This window comes from Euphorbia lathyris, chromosome 1, assembly GCF_963576675.1.
Source record: "Euphorbia lathyris chromosome 1, ddEupLath1.1, whole genome shotgun sequence".
NCBI lineage: Eukaryota > Viridiplantae > Streptophyta > Magnoliopsida > Malpighiales > Euphorbiaceae > Euphorbia > Euphorbia lathyris.
Window position 1 is genome coordinate 2,324,181 of NC_088910.1, and position 20,528 is coordinate 2,344,708.

Here is a 20,528-nt window from a genome sequence, read left to right on the forward strand (position 1 = left end):
CTTGATGCCGCTGAGAATACCCTAATGACAAGAAACCAACTCAGGAGATACATCAGCAACGTAGCCTTCGTCTCAGTTCAGGAACCAAAGAACTTCGCTGATGCTGAGGAAGATGAATTCTGGATGAGCGCAATGCAAGAGGGACTTGATCAATTCAGAAGAAACGATGTATGGGAGTTAGTGCCACATCCAAGGAGTCAGAAGACCATTAGAACAAGATGGGTCTTCCGCAACAAGCTGGATGAACAAGGAAATGTAGTCAGGAACAAAGCAAGGCTTGTAGCTCAGGGCTACAGTCAGCAAGAAGGTATTGACTATGGTGAGACCTTTGCCCCAGTGGCAAGGCTAGAGGCTATTAGAATTTTATGTGCTTATGCAAGTTATATGAACTTTAAACTGTTTCAAATGGATGTTAAAAGTGCATTCCTTAATGGAGTTATAAACGAGGAAGTTTATGTTAATCAACCTCCAGGGTTTGAGGATCCTAAATTCCCAAACCACGTTTATAAACTCAAAAAGGCTATGTACGGCCTCAAGCAAGCACCACGTGCTTGGTATGAGAGGCTGACCAGTTTCCTGCTGACTAGAAACTATGTCAGAGGCAAAGCTGATACAACCTTATTCATTAAGAGAAAGGGTAAAGATGCCCTGCTGGCTCAAATATATGTGGATGATATTATTTTCGGTGCTACTAATGAGTCAATGTGCAAGGAATTTAGCAAGCAAATGCAGACTGAGTTTGAAATGTCAATGATGGGAGAACTCAACTTCTTCCTTGGACTTCAAATCAAACAAGGGAAAAATGGCATCTTCATCAGTCAAGCTAAATATGCTAAGGAGATATTGAAGAAATATGATCTTGAAAATTGCAAGCCAATATCTACTCCTATGGGCACTGACACTGTCCTTTGTGCTGACGAGAATGGTAAGTCAGTAGACAGAAAATTGTATCGAGGTATGATAGGCTCTCTACTTTACTTAACAGCAAGTAGACCGGACATTCAGTTCTCAGTATGCTACTGTGCTAGATATCAATCTAACCCTAAGGAATCTCATTACATAGCTGTAAAAAGAATCCTTAGATATTTGCAAAGCTCAGTGAATGCAGGTTTATGGTATCCCAACACTCATGGTTTCACACTCATTGGATACACTGACGCTGACTATGGATGAGACAAGCTTGAACGAAAAAGCACCTCTGGAGGATGTCACTTCTTAGGAAGCTGTCTTGTATCCTGGTTCAGCAAGAAGCAGGCGTCAGTAGCCTTGTCTACCATTGAAGTTGAGTACATTGCTGCTGGACACTGTGTTGCTCAAGTCCTATGGATTAAGCAACAGCTTGAAGACTATGGTGTTCAAACAAAGACAACTGAGGTCAAATGTGACAACAAAAGTGCAATTGATCTATCAAAGAACCCAATTCAGCACAGCAGGATAAAGCATGTCAGCATCAGACATCACTTCATTAGAGACCATGTACTCAAGGGTGAGATAAAGCTGACCTATGTCCCAACGGATGAGCAGCTTGCGGATATCTTCACAAAGCCACTGGCTCGTGAGCAGTTCAGCATACTGAGAGAAGCCATTGGTATGTTTAATCCTCTTCAGTAAATTCCAGCTCTTAATATAGATTCATGTTGAGTGAATTACCATGCTGAATGACTTATGCTATTATTTGCTGAGTGAATAGATGTATGTTGAGCGTTTAATGCTAAATGAATGAACATCACATACTGAGCAAATATGAGCATTGAGTAGTTATCTCAAACTGGGTAACCAACTACTTGAACCATCCGTTTGTATAAAACTGACTACTCAGAATATAGAACGTTTAGAATTCTAAACGCTGAGTACAAGATCCGTTGCATTTAATGCTAAAGCACGCGAATAGCCACCTAGGATGACGTATGCGCCGAATGTGTCATAAGTGCTAGGATCCTTGTCGGTTGACAATCCCAAGGCTAAACTGACACATGGATTCGATAAGATCCACCTCACACCGCTATAAATAATGGGTAAATCCCCATTTTTATCTCTTTACACTTACCGAATTCTCTGGCATAAGCACCTTCTCTCTAAAAACTCTTAATACTTCCAAAACCCTCGCTGAAACTATGACTAAGATTTCCGTGAACATCTCTGGTGCCGGTCACCCTAAAACCAGTTCCGATGAACCCTCCAGGCATTCTACTCCGCCTGAAACGGCTAAGGCCACTACACCGAGCAAAGGCAAAGCTGGACAAGCCACCTCCGCTAAAGTAAAGCCGACCAAAGTCAAAACCTATACTAATGTCTTCGAAAACGTTAGAGAGTGGAAGATTGACCACTCAAGGTGGTTCTCTGAGGCCTTCGTAGAAACCGAGCAACCATTTTATGAATGGATATCGAAGAATGGCTGGACCGAGCTGTTCTCAATCAGAGATCCAACTTACCCTGACTTAGTAAGGGAATTCTACCATAATCTGAGGGTTGCTGACGATAACCAGGACTACCTAGCAACTGTGGTAAAAGGGAAAACAATTTTTGTCAATCCTACCTACCTTGCCAACTTGCTGAAACTAAAGAATGAAGGAACAAAACTGAGGAGAACTAGTGATCATGAAGGAACTGGGTACTCTGCCACCTTCTGTAAGCCCGCTAGCCACTCTGGAGAAATCTCCAGTTCCTCAATGGGCCAGCACCAAAAGATGGCACACTACCTGCTGACCAATTATATCTTCCCAAAGATAAATTGCACTAGCTCAGCAACCAACTTTGAGCAATGCTTCATATGGCATATGCTGACCTACAAGCCCATCAACATGCCAGTATTCTTAATTGCCGGCTTCCAAAGGAGCACTGGAACTCTAAGGCTGGGCTCACTCATTACTAGAATCCTCATAGACCATCAGATTGACCTATCTGAGGAAACTACGGTCCAAGGCTCTGAGATCACAGCTGCTGCGCTGCGTGCCTTGAAGTTTAACCAACTGATTAAGAAAGCCAAAGGTGGTGATCAGCCTGCTGAGGAGAATGTCCCAAAGAAGGACATAAGAACAAAGGCTCCAGCTGGCCGCAAAAGGAAAGCTGTTGGGACTCCTTCAAAAGATGATGAGTCTCCGGCCAAGAAACTGAAGTCAGTTGCTCAAAAAGGTCAGGAGAGACCTAAGTCAGCTGAGAAGAGAAGCAGTTAAGATGAGCCTGATACAGAAGAAAGAATGGATGATGATGAGCAACCTCTGAAGAAGAAAAAGTCTTCAGAGCTGACCCCTATTGATGCTATCCCTACTGACATCATTGTTCCTAGTGATTCTCACTTCACACAATGTCAGGGAACTGAAGCTGAGCATTAAGAAGATGATGTGCAACTGGATGATCACTTCATCACACAAGTTGAAGAAGAGCTAGAAGAAGACGAAGGGAATGATCAACGGGAGGAAGAAGAAAGTGGTCAGGATGACACTGAGGAGACAGTCAGTGAAGAGGAAACTGCTGACCCAACTAATACTGAGTTGGCTGCAGATGAAGAACAGGAACAAGCTGACCAGCTCAATGTTGAACAAGAAGAGACTTCTCCTCCTCACTCAGTAGAGTCTACCCCAGCTGACACTACACCTACTCAAAGAAGAAGACTAGTAAAGGCAAGTCAGACAACTGTCATTGACCTTCCTGTCCAGAAGCCGACCAAAGACCCTTCTACGCTTAAGCTAAAGTTTTTCCGCAAACAACTTCTGCGTCTCTACCAGTTTCTGTTGAAAAGCAAGCCTCTGTTTCTTCACAACAGGAACAAGCCGACTTGAATGCTTCTGCTAACCCCACAAGTCAAACCGAGCAACTTCTCGATAATGTTGCTGCTCCAAGCACTGTGCTGACTCAGGAAATTCCTGTCACTGTCAGCACTGAACCCAGTCAGCCTACCTCTGGATCAATAATCACTCCTGCCAATCAATCATCTCTATAAGAGAACCAAATGCAGATTGACAACCCCCTTCTAGTCACTGACCATGTCGTCCCTGAGAAAAATCCGACTCCTCCATCAACTGGTCACACTGAGGAAACTCGGCAACCTGATGAAAGATCACTCAGCTATCTGCATGCCACCGAGTCTGGTAGTCAACTCATCAACTCGGTGCAGTCATTAATCAAGGATCTTCATCAAAATGTTGAACCTACTGCTGGGTCTACGAACAATGAGTCAACTCAGCTGTCCCAAGTCACTCAGCTTTTAAATGAAGTTAAAGGACTGAAGGATCTGCTAAGTTTTATGATCTCCATTCAAACACAACAGCCCAAGCAGGACTCAATAACGAAGCTGGCTGAGATCCAACTGACAATGGCTCAACATCTCAACACTCTTCAAGAACAATTCCAGACCTTGTCAACTTCAAACACTCAATATGCAACTTCTGCTGAAGTTAAGATGCTCTTTGCCCAGCTTCACACTGAGCAAAACAAGACCAATGATCAGCTGGCTTCTTACTCTCAATGCTCGGTGGAGCAAATTAGCGAAGCCGTTCGTTTGCTGAACTTGAATAAGCAAGAGATGGACACTGACCAGATGAAGCAGAATGAGATACTGGTCACTACCCAAAAGACTTTCACCCATGTGCGTCAGTACAATATCCAGCGTTAATATTATGACTCAACCTTGCTGAAGATATTTCATCAAGTTTTTGCTGCACTGTCAGATACAATTACTTGGGTGGGTAAGTCTCAAGCCTACATACTGAGCATGCTCAGCGCAGCTGAACTCGATATACCTCAAGAGGTCTTAGATGAAGGCATTGTTGTCTTCGACGACATCAATGAAAGCGCCGACAAGCTTAAGGAGTTGTTCGCCACACTGACCAACGCGGTCTTAACCGACTCCTTTAGAATTCCTCCTCCTCCCGATGCTGACAAAATGGGGGAGAAAGAACAAGCTAGAACTCAAGGTAGAACTCAGCAGGAGGCTGCTAGAAGTAGTCAGTCTAAGCATAAGAAGAAGAAATAGAAATAGGCTAACTCAGTATTGTTCTTTACTTTGTAGTCCTTTGTAGTTTCTATGTTTCTTTTTGCTTATCTTTTTGTTGTATATGCTGACTACTTTATTTTAATACAATACTTGCATCTTTTATCCAACCTTTAGTTATTTTATATGATACTGAGTATTATGTTATTATGTATCTTTAAATACATCAAATGTGCTTACTTTTTATAATACTTGTTGATTGTACGCTATGCTGATAAAATGTTTGACATTATCTTGTATGTTTATTAAACACTGTCTCATAAGACCCATTGAACAATAAAATACTCAGCGCTCTCTGAATGTTAAATCTTCCGCTTAACACTGAGTAAAATAGAATATATTCCATGAGCTGACCTATGTCTGAAAACTGACCTTAGACTTACTCGATTAAACCTTAAAATGTTTAGTCAATAGCTCAACCCTTACGGGGGGAGTCTGCTAAGTAATATTAGGTCAACTATCATGGGGGAGCTCAACACTGAGTTCCTCGCTGAATAGTTTTGCCAACATCAAAATGGGGGAGTTTGTTGAAACACCTTTCCACATGATTTTGATTTGACAAAATTATTTAAGTAAAATTAAATATATTCTGAACACACTAAGTTTAAATGCTTTGATTTATTATACTAATGTGTTTGTTCAATGTTGAGTTAAATTGTTTATAAGACATAAAGACTAAAATGCTTAAAGCCCAATACGAAAGTCAAAGCCCAAGTCAAACAGATCAAGGCCACTCGGCCCGCGTGTGCAAAATGTTGCCATTGTGTACAAAACGCAGCTCAGCAAGAGAAGGATCGAGAAGACCTTCGTTGAACAACTTCGGAACGAAGCTGCTGAGTTGTATCGACAAAGAGTACAAGACAGCAGCTGAGCAAGAACAACTTCCAGACAAAGTATTTCTACTTTGGGTAAAGTTCAGAAGACACAGAAAGTTGTCTAGTTGACCTTACCATAAATGGAGAGACATTCTGCCGGACTGACTAAAAGCTGCTCAGCACTGACCGAAGACAGAAGATACTTGAATCTGATTGGCCAAGAGCACTGAGCAGGACTGAGTGACAACGACAGGAAGCCGTTTCCCTCCAATGGTTATTTCAAAATTCGAAATGACTGATGCCTCAGACGTCTCTATAAATAGGGCCTTTCAGTTGCTTCATTCAACACAGAACTTTCATCAAGTCATTACGCTGACCAAAATTCTACTCAAAGTTCTGTGAGAAAAAGCAAAGCAAATACTTACACCAAATTCTATATCTTTCGTGTAAAAGTCTAGAGTGATTATTCAATCATCTAAGGTGTCTTAGCAATTGTTGTTTAGGATAAATCTTTATCATTTCTAGAGATTAGAAAGGAGAGGCTGAGTACTCGATTACAGTACTCAGCGAGAGATTAGGAGTGAGTAGAGGTATAGAGGAAGGTACTCTTGTTATACTCAGCTTCTAAGTTTTAAAAGGTTTGATGCTCTACCGTTAAAGAGCTCAGTAGAGAATTCGAAAGCTCGGAACGTGTTCCGGGGACAGGACGTAGGCTTAGAGGCCGAACCTGGATAAATCTGCTGAGTAACATCTTTCTAACCTTAAACTCCTTAATATATATATTGCTTGCTTAAACAAAACTGACCAAGAAAAGAGGTCACGCTGAGTTGTGTGTATTGAGTATCTGAGTTCAGGAATAAACTCAAGTGCTATCTCCTGACTCAAGGAAAGAAGCTGACTTAGTCACCAGTTGACTAAGCTAGTGTCTTAATTTACTCAGCGCGCTGTGTAATTCTTTTTCAAAGAAAAAGAAGTCAGCCTTAACGTACTAAAATTTTAAATAGTTCCTATCCTCCCGCCTTGGAACTAACTTGTTACGTTATAAGGGACCAACAACTTACAGTAACAACGTTTAGCTGATCCAAAAATCTATTCAACCAACGGCCTCATACGTTATAGATGAGTAAGATACATACTCAGCTTCCATATTGGATAAGGCTAAATAAGTTTATTTCTTGCTGCTCCTAGATATTGCCCCATTTCCGAGCAAGAAGACGTAGCCAGACGTGGATTTCCTCTCATCTAAGTCTCCAGCCCAGTCTACATCTGTGTACTCTTAGTGGAAGACTCTTTTATTGGTAACACAGAAAATAGTTTATCGTTTCGTTGAGATATTTTAGTATTCTCTTCACCGCGGACCAATGTGCTTGTCCTGGGTTGGATTGATATCTTCTTACAATCCTGATGGCCTGAAAAATGTCAGGCCTAGTGCATAACTTGGCATACATAAGGCTACCAACCACATTTATATAAGGAACATTTTTCATTTTCTAGATTTCTTGTTGTGTCTTTGGGCACATTTTTAAGCTTAGACGATGAACAAACATATTCGCAAACTGTACAATTTTAAATTTCATTGAAGGAAATTGAGCTTTTTTATTCGTTAACATAATATGCAATGTCAGACCTTATAGAGTGACTAGAATACTAAAAGTTAAAGGATAGTCAAAACATGAAATTACATATTTCGTTAATGAGGTTTAAAATTATACTGTCTCATAAATATTAGATTTAAGATTACAATATTTTATACATAAAGACTAGATTTGTTCTTCCTCAATAATCGTATGGCTAAATATGTACTTTATCTCACAATAATACAATTGTTAATTATTTTACTCTCTAAATAGAACTTTTAAAGTATTGGAACCGCTCCTCTTTGTTATCGTTAGAAATAACATTAGTACCACATCACATCACCACTCTTCAATTGTATCAGCGATTTTGATATGTCCAAAAAGACAAGACTTTGGTAAAATCTAGGAAATTTTGGCCACTTGGGATTTAATTACATAGAAGAAGAAGGTGAGTGAATAGGAATGATAATTTTTTATATGAAAACACGATTTATAAAAACACGATTTATAAAGACAATTCGAATAACACGAAACGGTTAACACAAAAATCATTTTTCTAAAATTTATGTTATATATAACTATATAAAACATAAAGTCAAGTCTAAAATAAAACCTTTGTGTTTTCACTTTTTGTGAAACTGGTGCCTAGAGACAAAAAAAAAATTATCCCAACAGAACTGTGATTTTCGTTTTGCTAAAAACAATTGACACCATAAAAATGACCATTAACCGTCTCAAAATAGAAATTTTCAAAAATTAAAATTGTTTAATATCACATTTACCATAAATTCCAAAATCATAATTTCCTATCCTTTCTCTCTATGAACATTCACTATCTCATTCTCGTCAAACACCACCTAACTGGCCTCAAAATAAAAAAATTGAAGAATTAAAACTTGCTTAAAATATCATCAAATCTTTAAATTTTTCAGTTTCAACATTCATTTTAACTTTAAAATCCTTATTTTTAGTAAAACGAAAAACCTCAATCATCTCCTGATCATAATCAAAAATCACAGTCCTAGTCTGGACATTTTTTTTTCATATACCAGTTTGACAAAAGTGAAAACATGAGATTCTTTTAGACTCTGTCCTAAAACATATAACATATATACGAGATAACACGTACATATAACATATATACAAGATAACACGATTTTGATGCAAACAAAAAAAAATAAAAGAGGATAGAAACAAGATCATCTAAAAGCCCAAATAATCAAATTTCCCAAGCAATAAAATTAACTACATAATTTTCCCTACTTCTATTTATATCTATACATAGATCAAATACAGTTCAGTTATAAACACAGTTTTGTATACTAAATTTCCAATTTCCAATCAAACCCACCAATTCTACTTCTTCTTCCTCCACAGACAATGTTTCTTTCTTATCAACAATTTTAAGCTTCTGTGGCTTGACTTTCTGCAACACAATATGATAAAATAGATCTAGGATTAAACCAGGCCCTCGAACGATTCAAAATTTTATCATTTGAGCCGTACTGATTATTTGGTCACATTTGGCTCCTGAACTATCCCATTTGATGAAATTTCATCCAATTCGGATGCAAATTTACAAGAACTGTCATCCGATTGACATGTGACAATATAAATTTTAGTTTAGGGATTTGTTTTGAATTTTCTTTTTTAATCTAATTAATTATTTTCACATAAGAAAATCCACATGGCAAATAAATTTTGAGACGTGCGACGTGTAAGTCTGTGTGTCAAAGTATCACCAATGGTTTTGTCAAATGTCCATCCAAATTGGATGAAATTTCACCAATTGGATAGTTCAAGGGCCAAATATGAACGAATAACAAGTCAGGGGCCAAATGGCAAAAAAAAAATTAATAGACCAAGGGGTACATAACACTTTAAGCCAATAAATCTAGAATTAAACCACGCCCTCGACTTATCCAAAATTTTATCATTTAACCACTGATCCATTATTTGATCATATTTAGACTCTGATCTATCTCAAATTCACCCAATTTAGATGAAGACTTACCCAAATTCACCCAATTTACATGAAGACTTAAGAGAATTGTTATCCTATTGACATATGACGATATTTTGACACTTCGAATTGATAAAATTTAGTTCATGGATTTTATTTTTCTTTTTTTAAGCTAATTAATTATCTTCACATAAAAACATCTGTGGCAAATAAACTTTAAAATGTGCGACGTATAAGTCCATATGTCAAAACATCACCAAATATCAGGGGATAACGGTTTTGTCAAGTCTCCATCCAATTTGGGTAAATTTTCACCAATTGGGATAGTTCAAGGATCAAATATGACCGAATAATAGGTCAGGAGCCAAATGGCAAAATTTTGAATACGTCAATAGCTAAATAATACTTTAAGCCAATAAATCTAGGGATTAAACAAGACCCTCAATCTATCCAAAATTTTATCATTTGGTCCCTTACCTATTATTTGGTCACATTTGGCCCCTGACTTGTCCCAATTGGTGAAATTTTCACTCAATTTGTAATGAGACTTAAGAGAACTGTTCTTCTATTGACACGTGAGGATATTTTGACGCTTAAACTTGATAAATTTTAATTTATGGATTTTTTTTATTCTAATTAGGCCTAATGCTTCCCCAGCCCCCTTAACTTGTCCAAATTGGTCATTTTACCCCCCCAACTCATTGAATATCCTATTTACCCTCTTAACTCCATAAAAGTGGTATTTCTCACCCCATCAACTTGTCCATTTATCCTCCCAACTCATAGAATGTTCTATTTACCCCCTTAACTCCATAAAAGTGGTATTTTCACCCCTTACAATCCGTTATCGAAGCCTAAATTGATAACTTTTTTTAAACGTTAAACCTATATTTATGCTATTTTGTAAGTGGAACCTAAATTGATACTTCCTCAAAAATCATAGGCCTATTTTGGCACATTATCCCTACATATAATGTATTTAACTTGTTTATATTAATGTAATGTATTTAACTTGTTTATATTAATGTTCTTGTTATTTGTATTTTTATTCGTTCTTTCTTTTTTCAACTTTTTTTACTACTATAAAGGGATAAGAAATACCATTTTTATGGAGTTACGAGGGTAAATAAGATCATAAGTGGCGAGAAATACCACTTTTACGAAGTTAATGGGGTAAATAGGATATATGATGAGTTGAGAAGGGGTAAAATGATAAAATTGGACAAGTTAAGGGGTAAGAAATACCACTTTTACGGAGTTAATGGGGTAAATAGGACATTCGATGAGTTGGAGGGGTAAAATGACCAATTTGAACAAGGTAAAGGGGCTGGAGAAACATTAAGCCTTCTAATTAATTATTTTCCTATAGGAAAACCCATGTGGCAAACTAACTTTAAAATGTGCGACATGTCATAGGTCAAAATCTCACGATATACCAGGGGATAATGGTTTTCTCAAATCTCCATTCAAATTGGATGAAATTTCACCAATTGGGATAGTTCAGGAGCCAAATGTGACCGAATAATAGGTCAAAGGCTAAATGACAAAAAAATTAATAGGTCAGGGGCTAAATAACATTTTAAGCCAATAAATCTGGATTAAACCAGGCTCTCTACATACAAAATTTTATCATTTGGCCTCTTCACCTATTATTTGGTCACATTTCGCCACTGACCTAGAAATTTCACCCAATTTGGACGCGGACTTAAAGAGAATTGTTATCCTATATTGACACGTGACGATATTTTGACACTTAGACTTAATAAATTTTAGTTTAGTAATTTGTTTTTTTTTAACCTAATTAATTATTTTCACATGTGACAAATAAACTTTAATGGCGACGTGTTTAGTCCATGTGTCAAAAAATCACCACATCAATAGATAACGTTTCGTTCCATCCAAATTGGGTAAAATTTCACCAAGGACCAAATGTGACCAAATAATAATAAATCAGGAGCTAAATGAAACTTTAAACCATAAATCTATTACAATCTTAACCTATATAAGAAAATTTATTGAAATACAAAAAATGACAAAGACAGACCTTCACCGTCACCGTCACCGGAGAGTTGCTGAAACCGAGTAACTATGTGCTTTCCATATGTGTATTTCTTCAGAGCAGTTAGATTAACTCTTATACAATTCAGCAACACTTCTCTCTGTCTATCATTGCTTACTTCTAGGATTTTTTGGACCACATAATTTGCAAATTGATCCTTCATCATTGCCTGGAGTACACAGCAAAATCAACAAATCATTCACCGATCGGTTTACGATAAATTCCAGAAATTAGTGAGCTATAAACATCTCGCATGGAAAACGAAGTATGGCATTTGAATGCGATAAAAGGTTTGATATCCAGTTCACATCTCACCACCAGAAAGAAACAGATGAATTAATGGAAAGGCCTAATACATACACAACCCCTCCAAATTGGTCATAAAACCCGATTTGCCCCGAACTTCGGAAAGGACTGATTAACTACTCAAACTAGCTTAAAGTGGCCTATTGACCCCTGATCTTGTTCTGGCCCGTAGGAGTTAAGGAGGTTAATCATGTCACTTTAAACAACTTCGATGGGTTAATAATTCGTTTTCAAAGTTAGAGGGGTCATTAGACTTTTCCGACGAGTTTGGGGGATTAAGGATGTATATTAGGTTTAATGGAAAAATTAAGATTAAAGATACTGTATTGGATATTCAATAAGATGAGTTGCAATGATTTTTAAAATCATGCGACACACATGCCATATCAGCAAAAGTTTGTATATTATCTCATAAATGATATCTCAAGGTAAAAAAAAGGCTTAATGCATATTTACACCCTTGAACTTGGCACGTTTTGCCTATTGGCACCCTAAACTTTTAAAATAACCTATTACACACCTATAGTTGCCTTTAAAAACCTATTGCACACCTATAGTTGGCTTTAAAAATCTATTACACACCTATAGTTGGCTCATTCGGACCTCCTACACACAAAATCGTTGATCTTTCGTCTTTAACGAACCAGGTGGTATGCATGTTATAGAAAAAAAAGAAAAGCGCGGGAGTTCGTTCGGTATGCCACCTCATCCGTCAAAGACGAAAAATCAACGATTTTGTGTGTAGGAGATCCGAATGAGCCAACTATAGGTGTGTGATAGGTTTTTAAAGCCAACTATAGGTGCGCGATAGGTTTTTAAAGGCAACTATAGGTGTGTGATAGGTTATTTTAAAAGTTCAGGGTGTCATTAGGCAAAACCTGCCAAGTTTAGGTGTGTATATATGCATTAAGCCTTAAAAAAAAAAAAACCACAAAAACAATAATCGACTTACCAAGAAGTGGCCATTTTCGTCAGATTCCCCAATAATTTCATCAATCAAGAGCTCCTGTTCAGCTGGACTGCCATGCTCCAAACACTTCTCAATTACATTTGATGCATACTTATGCTGACTCATTGGCACAATTTTCCCGATTAGTTTGCTGATAATCTGCCTTCTTTCATTAGGCTTCCCCCTCTCCAAAACATGCTGCAAGCAGTGAATCAGTTGTGTGCACTTAAAAACAACAAACATTCAGTAGGAACATGAGCTAAAAGAAGGCCGTAATACAAGTCCATTTATGGTCATGATCGAAGCATTTCATAGAAAATTGTAGTTGTTTCAGCAAAGTGGAATTAAGCAAGAGTTACCTGATCCTAATTATGCAAAACACAAGATATTGACCATAGAACCTAACACTGAGTATTCCTGTAAGCACAAGCAAGAGTAGACGTGTAAACGGAGTTGAAATTGGTGATAAGCAACTAAGTCGAGTTAATCCGTGGATTGAGCTAAGCTGAGCCAAGTGCTATTGTAAGAGGGAAGACAGATGTTCTGTTACTTTTAACAATGATCTAGCCGTGGTTTAAAGTAGTTTTTTTAAACGATATTCAAATTTAAGGTTCAGCTTAAGGCCAGAAGAGATGGATCGGTTAGGTCATCTCTCTATCTCTTACGTTTTAAAAGATTGGAGAAATGCCCAGAAGGGCTTCTACCATGGAAAAGCTTTATATACAGTCAATTCAACATAACTTCTATCAAAACTCAGAAACATGACTACTGATAGCATAACAACAACAACAACAACAACAACAACAACAAAGCCTTAGTCCCGAAATGATTCGGGGTCGGCTAACATGAACCATCATATAAAACCGTGAAAATCAAGTCGTGTCAGCGACACAGATTCGCTCCCTCCACTCCGTCCTATCCACTACCATATTTTCCTCAATTCCCAATAAACTCATATCACTCTCGATCACCCTCCTCCAAGTTTGCTTAGGTCTTCCCCTACCCCTCACCACTACATCCCTTTGCCACTCTTCGGTTCTCCTAACCGACGCATCAAGCGCTCTACGTCTCACATGGCCAAACCACCTTAGTCGGTTTTCTCTCATTTTATTCTCAATAGATGTGACCCCTACTTTTGTCCTAATTATTTCATTACGCACCCGGTCCTTTCTCGTGTGACCACACATCCATCTCAACATACGCATCTCCGCCACCGACATCTTATGGATGTGGCAGTGTTTCACTGCCCAACACTCCGTACCATATAACAATGCTGGTCTAATTGCCGTCCGGTAGAATTTTCCCTTCAATCTATTAGGCATGCCGGGATCACAAAGGAAACCCGTAGCACTCTTCCACTTCGACCAACCAGCTTTAATCCTATGAGCAACATCTCCATCTACTTCTCCATCCGTTTGGATAATAGATCCTAAATACCGGAAGCAATCCGAGGCCTGAACAACTCTCCCATCTAGGGTGATTGCCCCTAGATAAACAAATTGAGTGAGAAACATATGTAAAACAACATTTCTAAGCCCCAGTACGATAACGATTAATGGATTGATGTTCAATTATTTAGGTTTCATCTGCTTTTGAGTGCAAGGTTCAGTTCATATGACAATAAAATGACCTTTTACAAACCATGGAATGGCCCAAAATTTAAAAAATAAGTCATAATTCATATTTGAATTTTTAAATTGGGACCCTAATCCTTCATTCACTACACCCATCTACCGAAAATGCACATAGACTAACAGCCACAAGACAATGCTCATACTATAGAAGATCATTAAATAGGAAAAGATACTTGGCAAGGAATAGAGTTGAATTATCAACACATATCTAGAAGTTAGAAACATCAGTTTAATAAATTTCACAGGAAAAAAGGATTCAAAACCAACCTGGGTTACATAGTTTCCATACTGGTCTTGAGCGAGAAGGTAGGCAGACTCTAAGATTTCATCCACTATGCATTGGCTTTGCAGCTCCTCTGAGCAATGCTCCAAAACTCTCTGTCAGAAACCAAAGGTATAAACATTATGTACTCAAAGTGATCGAGCGCATTTAACTAATCAAACTATACATTCATACCTGAATGACGCGGCAACCATAGGGGTGAGTGGCAAGTGCAGCAACTTGGTCACGAAAAGCTGATATAATAAATTCAATGTTCTTCATTGGCACGCATTCAATACACTTCTGTATGACATGATTTCCATTTTGATCATGTACACATCTCATAACGTGCCCATCAAGCTCTTGAACCAGTTGCTTCTTCTGATCAACCTCAATAACTTCAAGGGCCTAGAACAATTAGTTAGGCATTAAAGTTCACCCCAAATAAACATACACTTTTTATTCAGATTCTACTTAACTCAAAATCATTAGTTCGACAGATGGATTGGCATGTTAATCTACCAGTTAGACTGCGAACCTGATTATATACTTACCTTTTGTATCACACGACAACCGTACATCTGGAGGCTTAACTGCAACATCTGTCCAGAGAGTTTATCTGCAAGCTCCTTTCGTTGTTCAGGACTTCCATGCTCAAAAAACTACAGCATAAATCCAATTTCCACAGTAATTAAAACTGAATCCAGATTAATCTTATACAGAAATCAAACACATTTATGAATATAATATAAGACATGTGGCTGAAATTCCATCCAATTTAAGCTAACATCATATCCATAAGGATTTCATTTTCACTATCAACCCATCCCACATGTCACTAGTCACTCGTTTCATTTCTTTTACATAGTCATTGATTTGATAGTTGGAGAGACACTTATATATATATATATATATATATATGTATGTATGTATGTTTCGGGAACTGTTTAAAAAAGTAGGCAAATCACGACATACCTTTTGAATAACATAATTTCCAAAAACATCCGTCATTAACTTTGAAGCATGTGGAAGTACTTCTTTAAATACTGACACCTTTTCGTCCACACTACAATGTTCCAGCTTCTGCTGAATAAATCGACTCCCATGTTGATCAACACTGAAGTTAAATATGGAACAAAATTATATCCTTGTATATTGGGAGTGGTAAAGCAATCACATTTAGAGATGCAAGGAAACAAGCTTAATATAGAACAATGCCTGAATTCAACTATGTGGCCTGCTATATCAGAGAGTTCAAATTTCCGGGCATTGCTGCATTTCAATTCTTCAAGAAAATAATGTCTTTTGGGTTCATCAAATGTGTTGACCCCTCTCTGCCCTTGACCTCCAGAATACACTCCAGTGTTTCTACTTGAACCTTGAGGAAACCTAACATCATTTCTCCTACCAGTATGATTGACTCCGCCTACAGGAGATGATGGAAGTGATAGACTGGTAAGCGGTGCATCTGAGAATTGGGTTATAACTCCCATACTTGGAGAACCTCCATAATAACTACTGCCGGCAGTCCCCACTTTCCCGAAACCTTGTATGCTTAGACTTCCATTTGTTGGTGGATGAAATTTCCGATCATCACTATAAGCAGCAAAGGACGACTCCTGTGGAGGGAAAGAATTAGTCAGGCCCCCAGTGGCACCACTTGTTGTCAAACGACTCTGTTGAAACGTAGCACCGTATGCATCTCCAAAAGGATGTGGAAAGTATTGCATATAAAGAGGATCCATATATGAAGGTTGAAGCATTAATCCTTGTTGTCCATAAAACTTGGCTGTGTGTTGCAGAGCACCTAAATGTGGAGTGTTTTCTCCAGCTGAAGCACCAGTAGTTCGACCATCAAAATTTGGACCAGAAGCACCATATGTCACAGGAATGACACCGTGCGAAGGATATCCAGTCATGAATGGAGAGGGAAATGCAGAACCCAAAGCATATCCTCCCATACTATACTGCGGAGGATACATACCGGATTGCTGGAAGTTAGGGAAAAAATGAGTCCCTCCTGTCAAATAAGCCGTATTTGATGCATATGAAGGATGGTTAAGTCCAGGAGAATTCAATGATGGTTGTGCCTCGATAGGGAACCTAGAATTGTTGTAGGAAAAATTGCCCATGCCGTTGTGAGATTGATTCATTCCTTGAGAATAGACTCCTTGAGCCTGATGAGGAATTCCTTGTTGAACAGATGAGTAATTTAGTGATGCATTCCTCCCATAAGATTGCGGCTCTTCTTGTTTATTTCTCCTTTTAGGCTGAAGACTACCTCTAACTGAGGCATGACCCTCCAAAACAGTATCCTTAATGCTGGAATCATCTTTTAGCCGAATTGGTTTGTCATCGAGACTTTGTGAACTTGTGAAAGAAGGAATTGCAGGATCATTATCAGATATTAGCTTGAGAGCATCTACCTCCAGGGAAAATGTGTCAACGCCAACATCTGAAGAACCTGAATTTGATGCAGCTTTCGAAATGTTAACAGATGAAACATTTGACGATACAGATGAAACATTTGACAATACAGCATGGACATCCAGATCAGCTGCTTCTTCTGCTGCATGGCTTGAGGAACGAGACTGACTATATACAGGTGAAGGAGTTCGAGGGAAGTCTTCCTGCAAAATCACCAAAGGTAAAGGGTGGTAGGACCAAGGGAGGGAAGATAATAAAAGCACAAACACAATGAGAAATGAATATGTATGTATTCAACTCCACTTTTTGGCCATGCTACTCGATCAATGTGAAAAAATATGTATATGTCATCCGACTAATGCACCTATCCGGGTGGATAAACTTAAGTTTCATGGAGCAATAAAAAATGCAGTAAAAGCATCATGAACGGGTTTATGAGGCTTGAATTCATGATCAATATTCAAAATAATGTCTTACAGCTAAAAATTACTGTTTGGTGAAAGCAGAAAGGTAATTACCTGTATAAGGTCAACTAAACTTTTATGACGACCAGCCAAAGTAGTCACGTTCTGTTCATAGATAGGGGCACTAGTATTTTCTGAATCTTCTATCAGCGACCTATCATCCTCTGGCTCTTCCTTATGAGTTGAAAGCATAGACAATTGCAATGTTTTATTGCCATTGTCATCTATAGAACCAGGTTTCCAATTACTTCCCAAACCACCAATATGGCGCACAAGTCGCCGATTTTCTTGCGACATTAGTGGCGGAGGGAGTCTGGGATTCAAGTTAATGTTAGTACAGTAGTATGCAAAATAGGTCGGATCAGAGCGCAGTTGCTCCTCTGATTCACAATTTTCAAAAGCACTGCTTAATGTTTCAAGGCTCAAGCTAAAGTTCTGTTGAGCTAACAGATTTCCTATAGCAGCAAATGATCCCTCCATACTTGGTGGTGCACTGCCACTTCGGCATGGAACCACATTTTCCTGATCTCCATTAAATATATGCCCCTGCATCAGCTGTCCCAATTTCTCTGCAGCCATACTATTTAAGGGTGAACCAAATACAGAAGTATCCTTAGAAGACAGCCACTTTCTAGCACCACGACTTTCCACCATTCTCATAGGGCTCTCCGTTGTCATTCTTCTAAAGAAGACGAAGAGCTTATTTTTCTTTCCTTGTCTGGATAAGGATGAAAGTCATAATATTACTTCTGTACAAGTTGAAGTATGTTTATCTAGTTCTGCATCCATCAATTTAAAGCCACAATAAAAATATAAAAACATATAACAAGAATAAAAAGATAATGCTAAGAGCCCAAATCCTCAAAGAAGTCTGTTAGACCTTCCATCTAGGGATGGAAATTTCTGACACAAAAATACCATTTCCAGAAACATCCTGACTAGTTGACAGGATTGACACGAAAATCACTTTTCTGGCATTTTTAACATATATAACCATATGGAAACATATATATGATATAACACGAATTTGACACAAAACAAGGAATTGGCACCTCTTCCACCAAACAGTAAATTCCGAAGAGGAAAGACAATCAGCTGAAGCTGACATGGCATTAACAAAAGCTACAACCTAATAAAACACAATTTAAAATCCTTAAAGTACATGATCCGTCTTAATGGAGAATTCCTACACCAATCTTTTCTCTCCCTGAAGCTCCCTTCCTCTCTACACTTCATAAACAACTACTGAACAAAAGCCATACGAGAAATCAAAGATTCCATAAACAAAAAACAAAGCAAAAGCATTGCAACAACAACTACGACACCGTTCAATTGTCAAAATACACACCAAAAAAATTAAAATCAATACTTTTCCATACGAAAATTGTTGAACCGTAAACTCAAATTCAGGAAAATAAAATAAACACATCAATCTAGAACCTCCAAAAACCATCAGTAGGCAGCAGTTCAATGATCAAATTCACATGCATATCAAAGAAACAGTACAATTTTGTATGTAATCATCATGTAGGTACGAACAGAGTATCGAGTCTCACCGGATAATAGAAATAGCACTAGAAATTAGAAACGAGCCCCCAGAATTGAACGTAGGTACCAAGGAGAGTTTAGGTAAGGAAGAAGAAGAAGAAAGTTTTAGAGAGAGAAAGAAGGTTTGAAAACAATCGCTTGCAGAAAACCCTCACAGTTAGTCCAGGGTTCAAGTTTTTAGACTTCCTCTCTATTTTTTTAAAGTTAAAAAGTCTTCATTTTTATTTTAATATTAATGATTATTATTTAATGGGATAAGGTACCCAAATACCCTAAGGTTTTTGGGAAAGTACCAATTTAGGTAATAGCACTAATATAGACTTAACGTTTACAACATAATATCAATTCAGACTTAACATTTACAATATAGCATCAATCTAGACCTCACGTACAAAATAGCACCAATATAGGCTTAATGTTTACAAAATAATACGAATTTAAGCTTAACATTTACAAAATATATTCAATTTAAGATAAACGTCATAATTAAATTAATCATTTTATATTCTTTCCTTATTAACTTTATAGTTTATCTTTTTATTTAGTTCTATTTTCTTATTTATTATAATACAATTAATTAGTATTCTTGTCCATGAAAACTTTATATTTATTTTTCATCAACCATTCCATAACTCATAAATTGCATGGCTCATGTAATATATACGAACTAAAAGTAATTGAATATCCATAATATTTGTTCAAAATATTGTGGATATTCAATTACTTTTAGTTTGTATATATTACATAAGCAATAGAATTGAGTAGTGATGAAATCATTGATGAAAAACAAATATAAGATCTTAATGGGCAAGCATACTAATTAATTGTATTATAATAAATAAGAATATAAAACTAAATAAAAAAGATAACATATAACGTTAATAGCGAAAAAATATAATATGATTAATTTAATTATGACGTTTAGCTTAAATTGTATATATTTTGTAAAGGTTAAGCTTAAATTCGTATTATTTTGTAAACGTTAAGTCTATATTGGTGTTATTTTATATGTGAGACCTAAATTGATACTATATTATAAACGTTAAGCCTAAATTGATATTATATCGTAAACATTAAGCCTATATTGGTGCTATTTTAAACGTTGAGCCTAAATTGGTACTTTCCCAAAAACCTCAGGCCTATTTTGGTACCTTATCCTTCTAATTAAGGCCTATTACATGACCAGCTCCCTGAACTTGTCCAAAATAGTATATTGGCTCCTTAAACTTCACAAGTGTCTCATCAGCTCCCTAAACTTGATTATTTCGTATCATCAGCTCCCTAAACTTGTCTATAAAAGTATATTAGCTCCATAAACTTTGCAAGTGTCTCACTAACTCTCCAAACTTGCTTATTTTATAACAACTAAATGCAAAAAAAACATAATACTAACTCTCGATTCTCATCAATTCAATCTCTCAAACCTGCAACACTAACTCTTATAATAGTTTGAAAGGTAGGAGAAGCGAAAAAATTACCTCTCGAATAAATGAAGACGTATTTTTAGAATTTAGGTTTAATAAGTTTTTATATT

General features: G+C 37.3%; 1 protein-coding gene across 3 annotated transcripts; it reads right to left on the minus strand.

Moving 5' to 3' along the window:
- Nucleotides 1–8,572: 8,572 nt before the first annotated feature.
- On the minus strand, nucleotides 8,573–19,179 carry LOC136220344 (pumilio homolog 5). Of its 3 annotated transcripts, none has more exons than XM_066008158.1 (10): nucleotides 19,003–19,178; nucleotides 17,501–18,164; nucleotides 15,774–17,185; nucleotides 15,531–15,672; nucleotides 15,110–15,217; nucleotides 14,751–14,963; nucleotides 14,561–14,671; nucleotides 12,663–12,857; nucleotides 11,390–11,573; nucleotides 8,573–8,808 (listed from the first exon to the last, which is right to left on the minus strand). In XM_066008158.1, the coding sequence occupies exons 2-10, from the start codon at nucleotides 18,122–18,124 to the stop codon at nucleotides 8,786–8,788; spliced, it is 3,012 nt and encodes a 1,003-aa protein (XP_065864230.1). In that variant the 5' UTR covers nucleotides 18,125–18,164; nucleotides 19,003–19,178; the 3' UTR covers nucleotides 8,573–8,785. The 3 variants fall into 3 exon arrangements, with proteins under 3 accessions (XP_065864230.1, XP_065864225.1, XP_065864236.1); XM_066008153.1 differs by having other exon boundaries at nucleotides 17,501–18,225; XM_066008164.1 differs by lacking the exons at nucleotides 8,573–8,808; nucleotides 11,390–11,573; nucleotides 12,663–12,857 and adding an exon at nucleotides 12,974–13,076 and having other exon boundaries at nucleotides 17,501–18,225; nucleotides 19,003–19,179.
- Nucleotides 19,180–20,528: the final 1,349 nt, after the last annotated feature.

Coding starts and splice junctions, on each gene's coding strand:
- LOC136220344 (XM_066008158.1), bottom strand. CDS start 18,124: ATGACAACGGAGAGCCCTATGAGAATGGTGGAAAGTCGTGGTGCTAGA. Junction 17,186..17,500: donor GTTTAGTTGACCTTATACAG/GTAATTACCTTT, acceptor GTGATTTTGCAG/GAAGACTTCCCTCGAACTCC. Junction 14,964..15,109: donor GTTGTCGTGTGATACAAAAG/GTAAGTATATAA, acceptor TAATTGTTCTAG/GCCCTTGAAGTTATTGAGGT.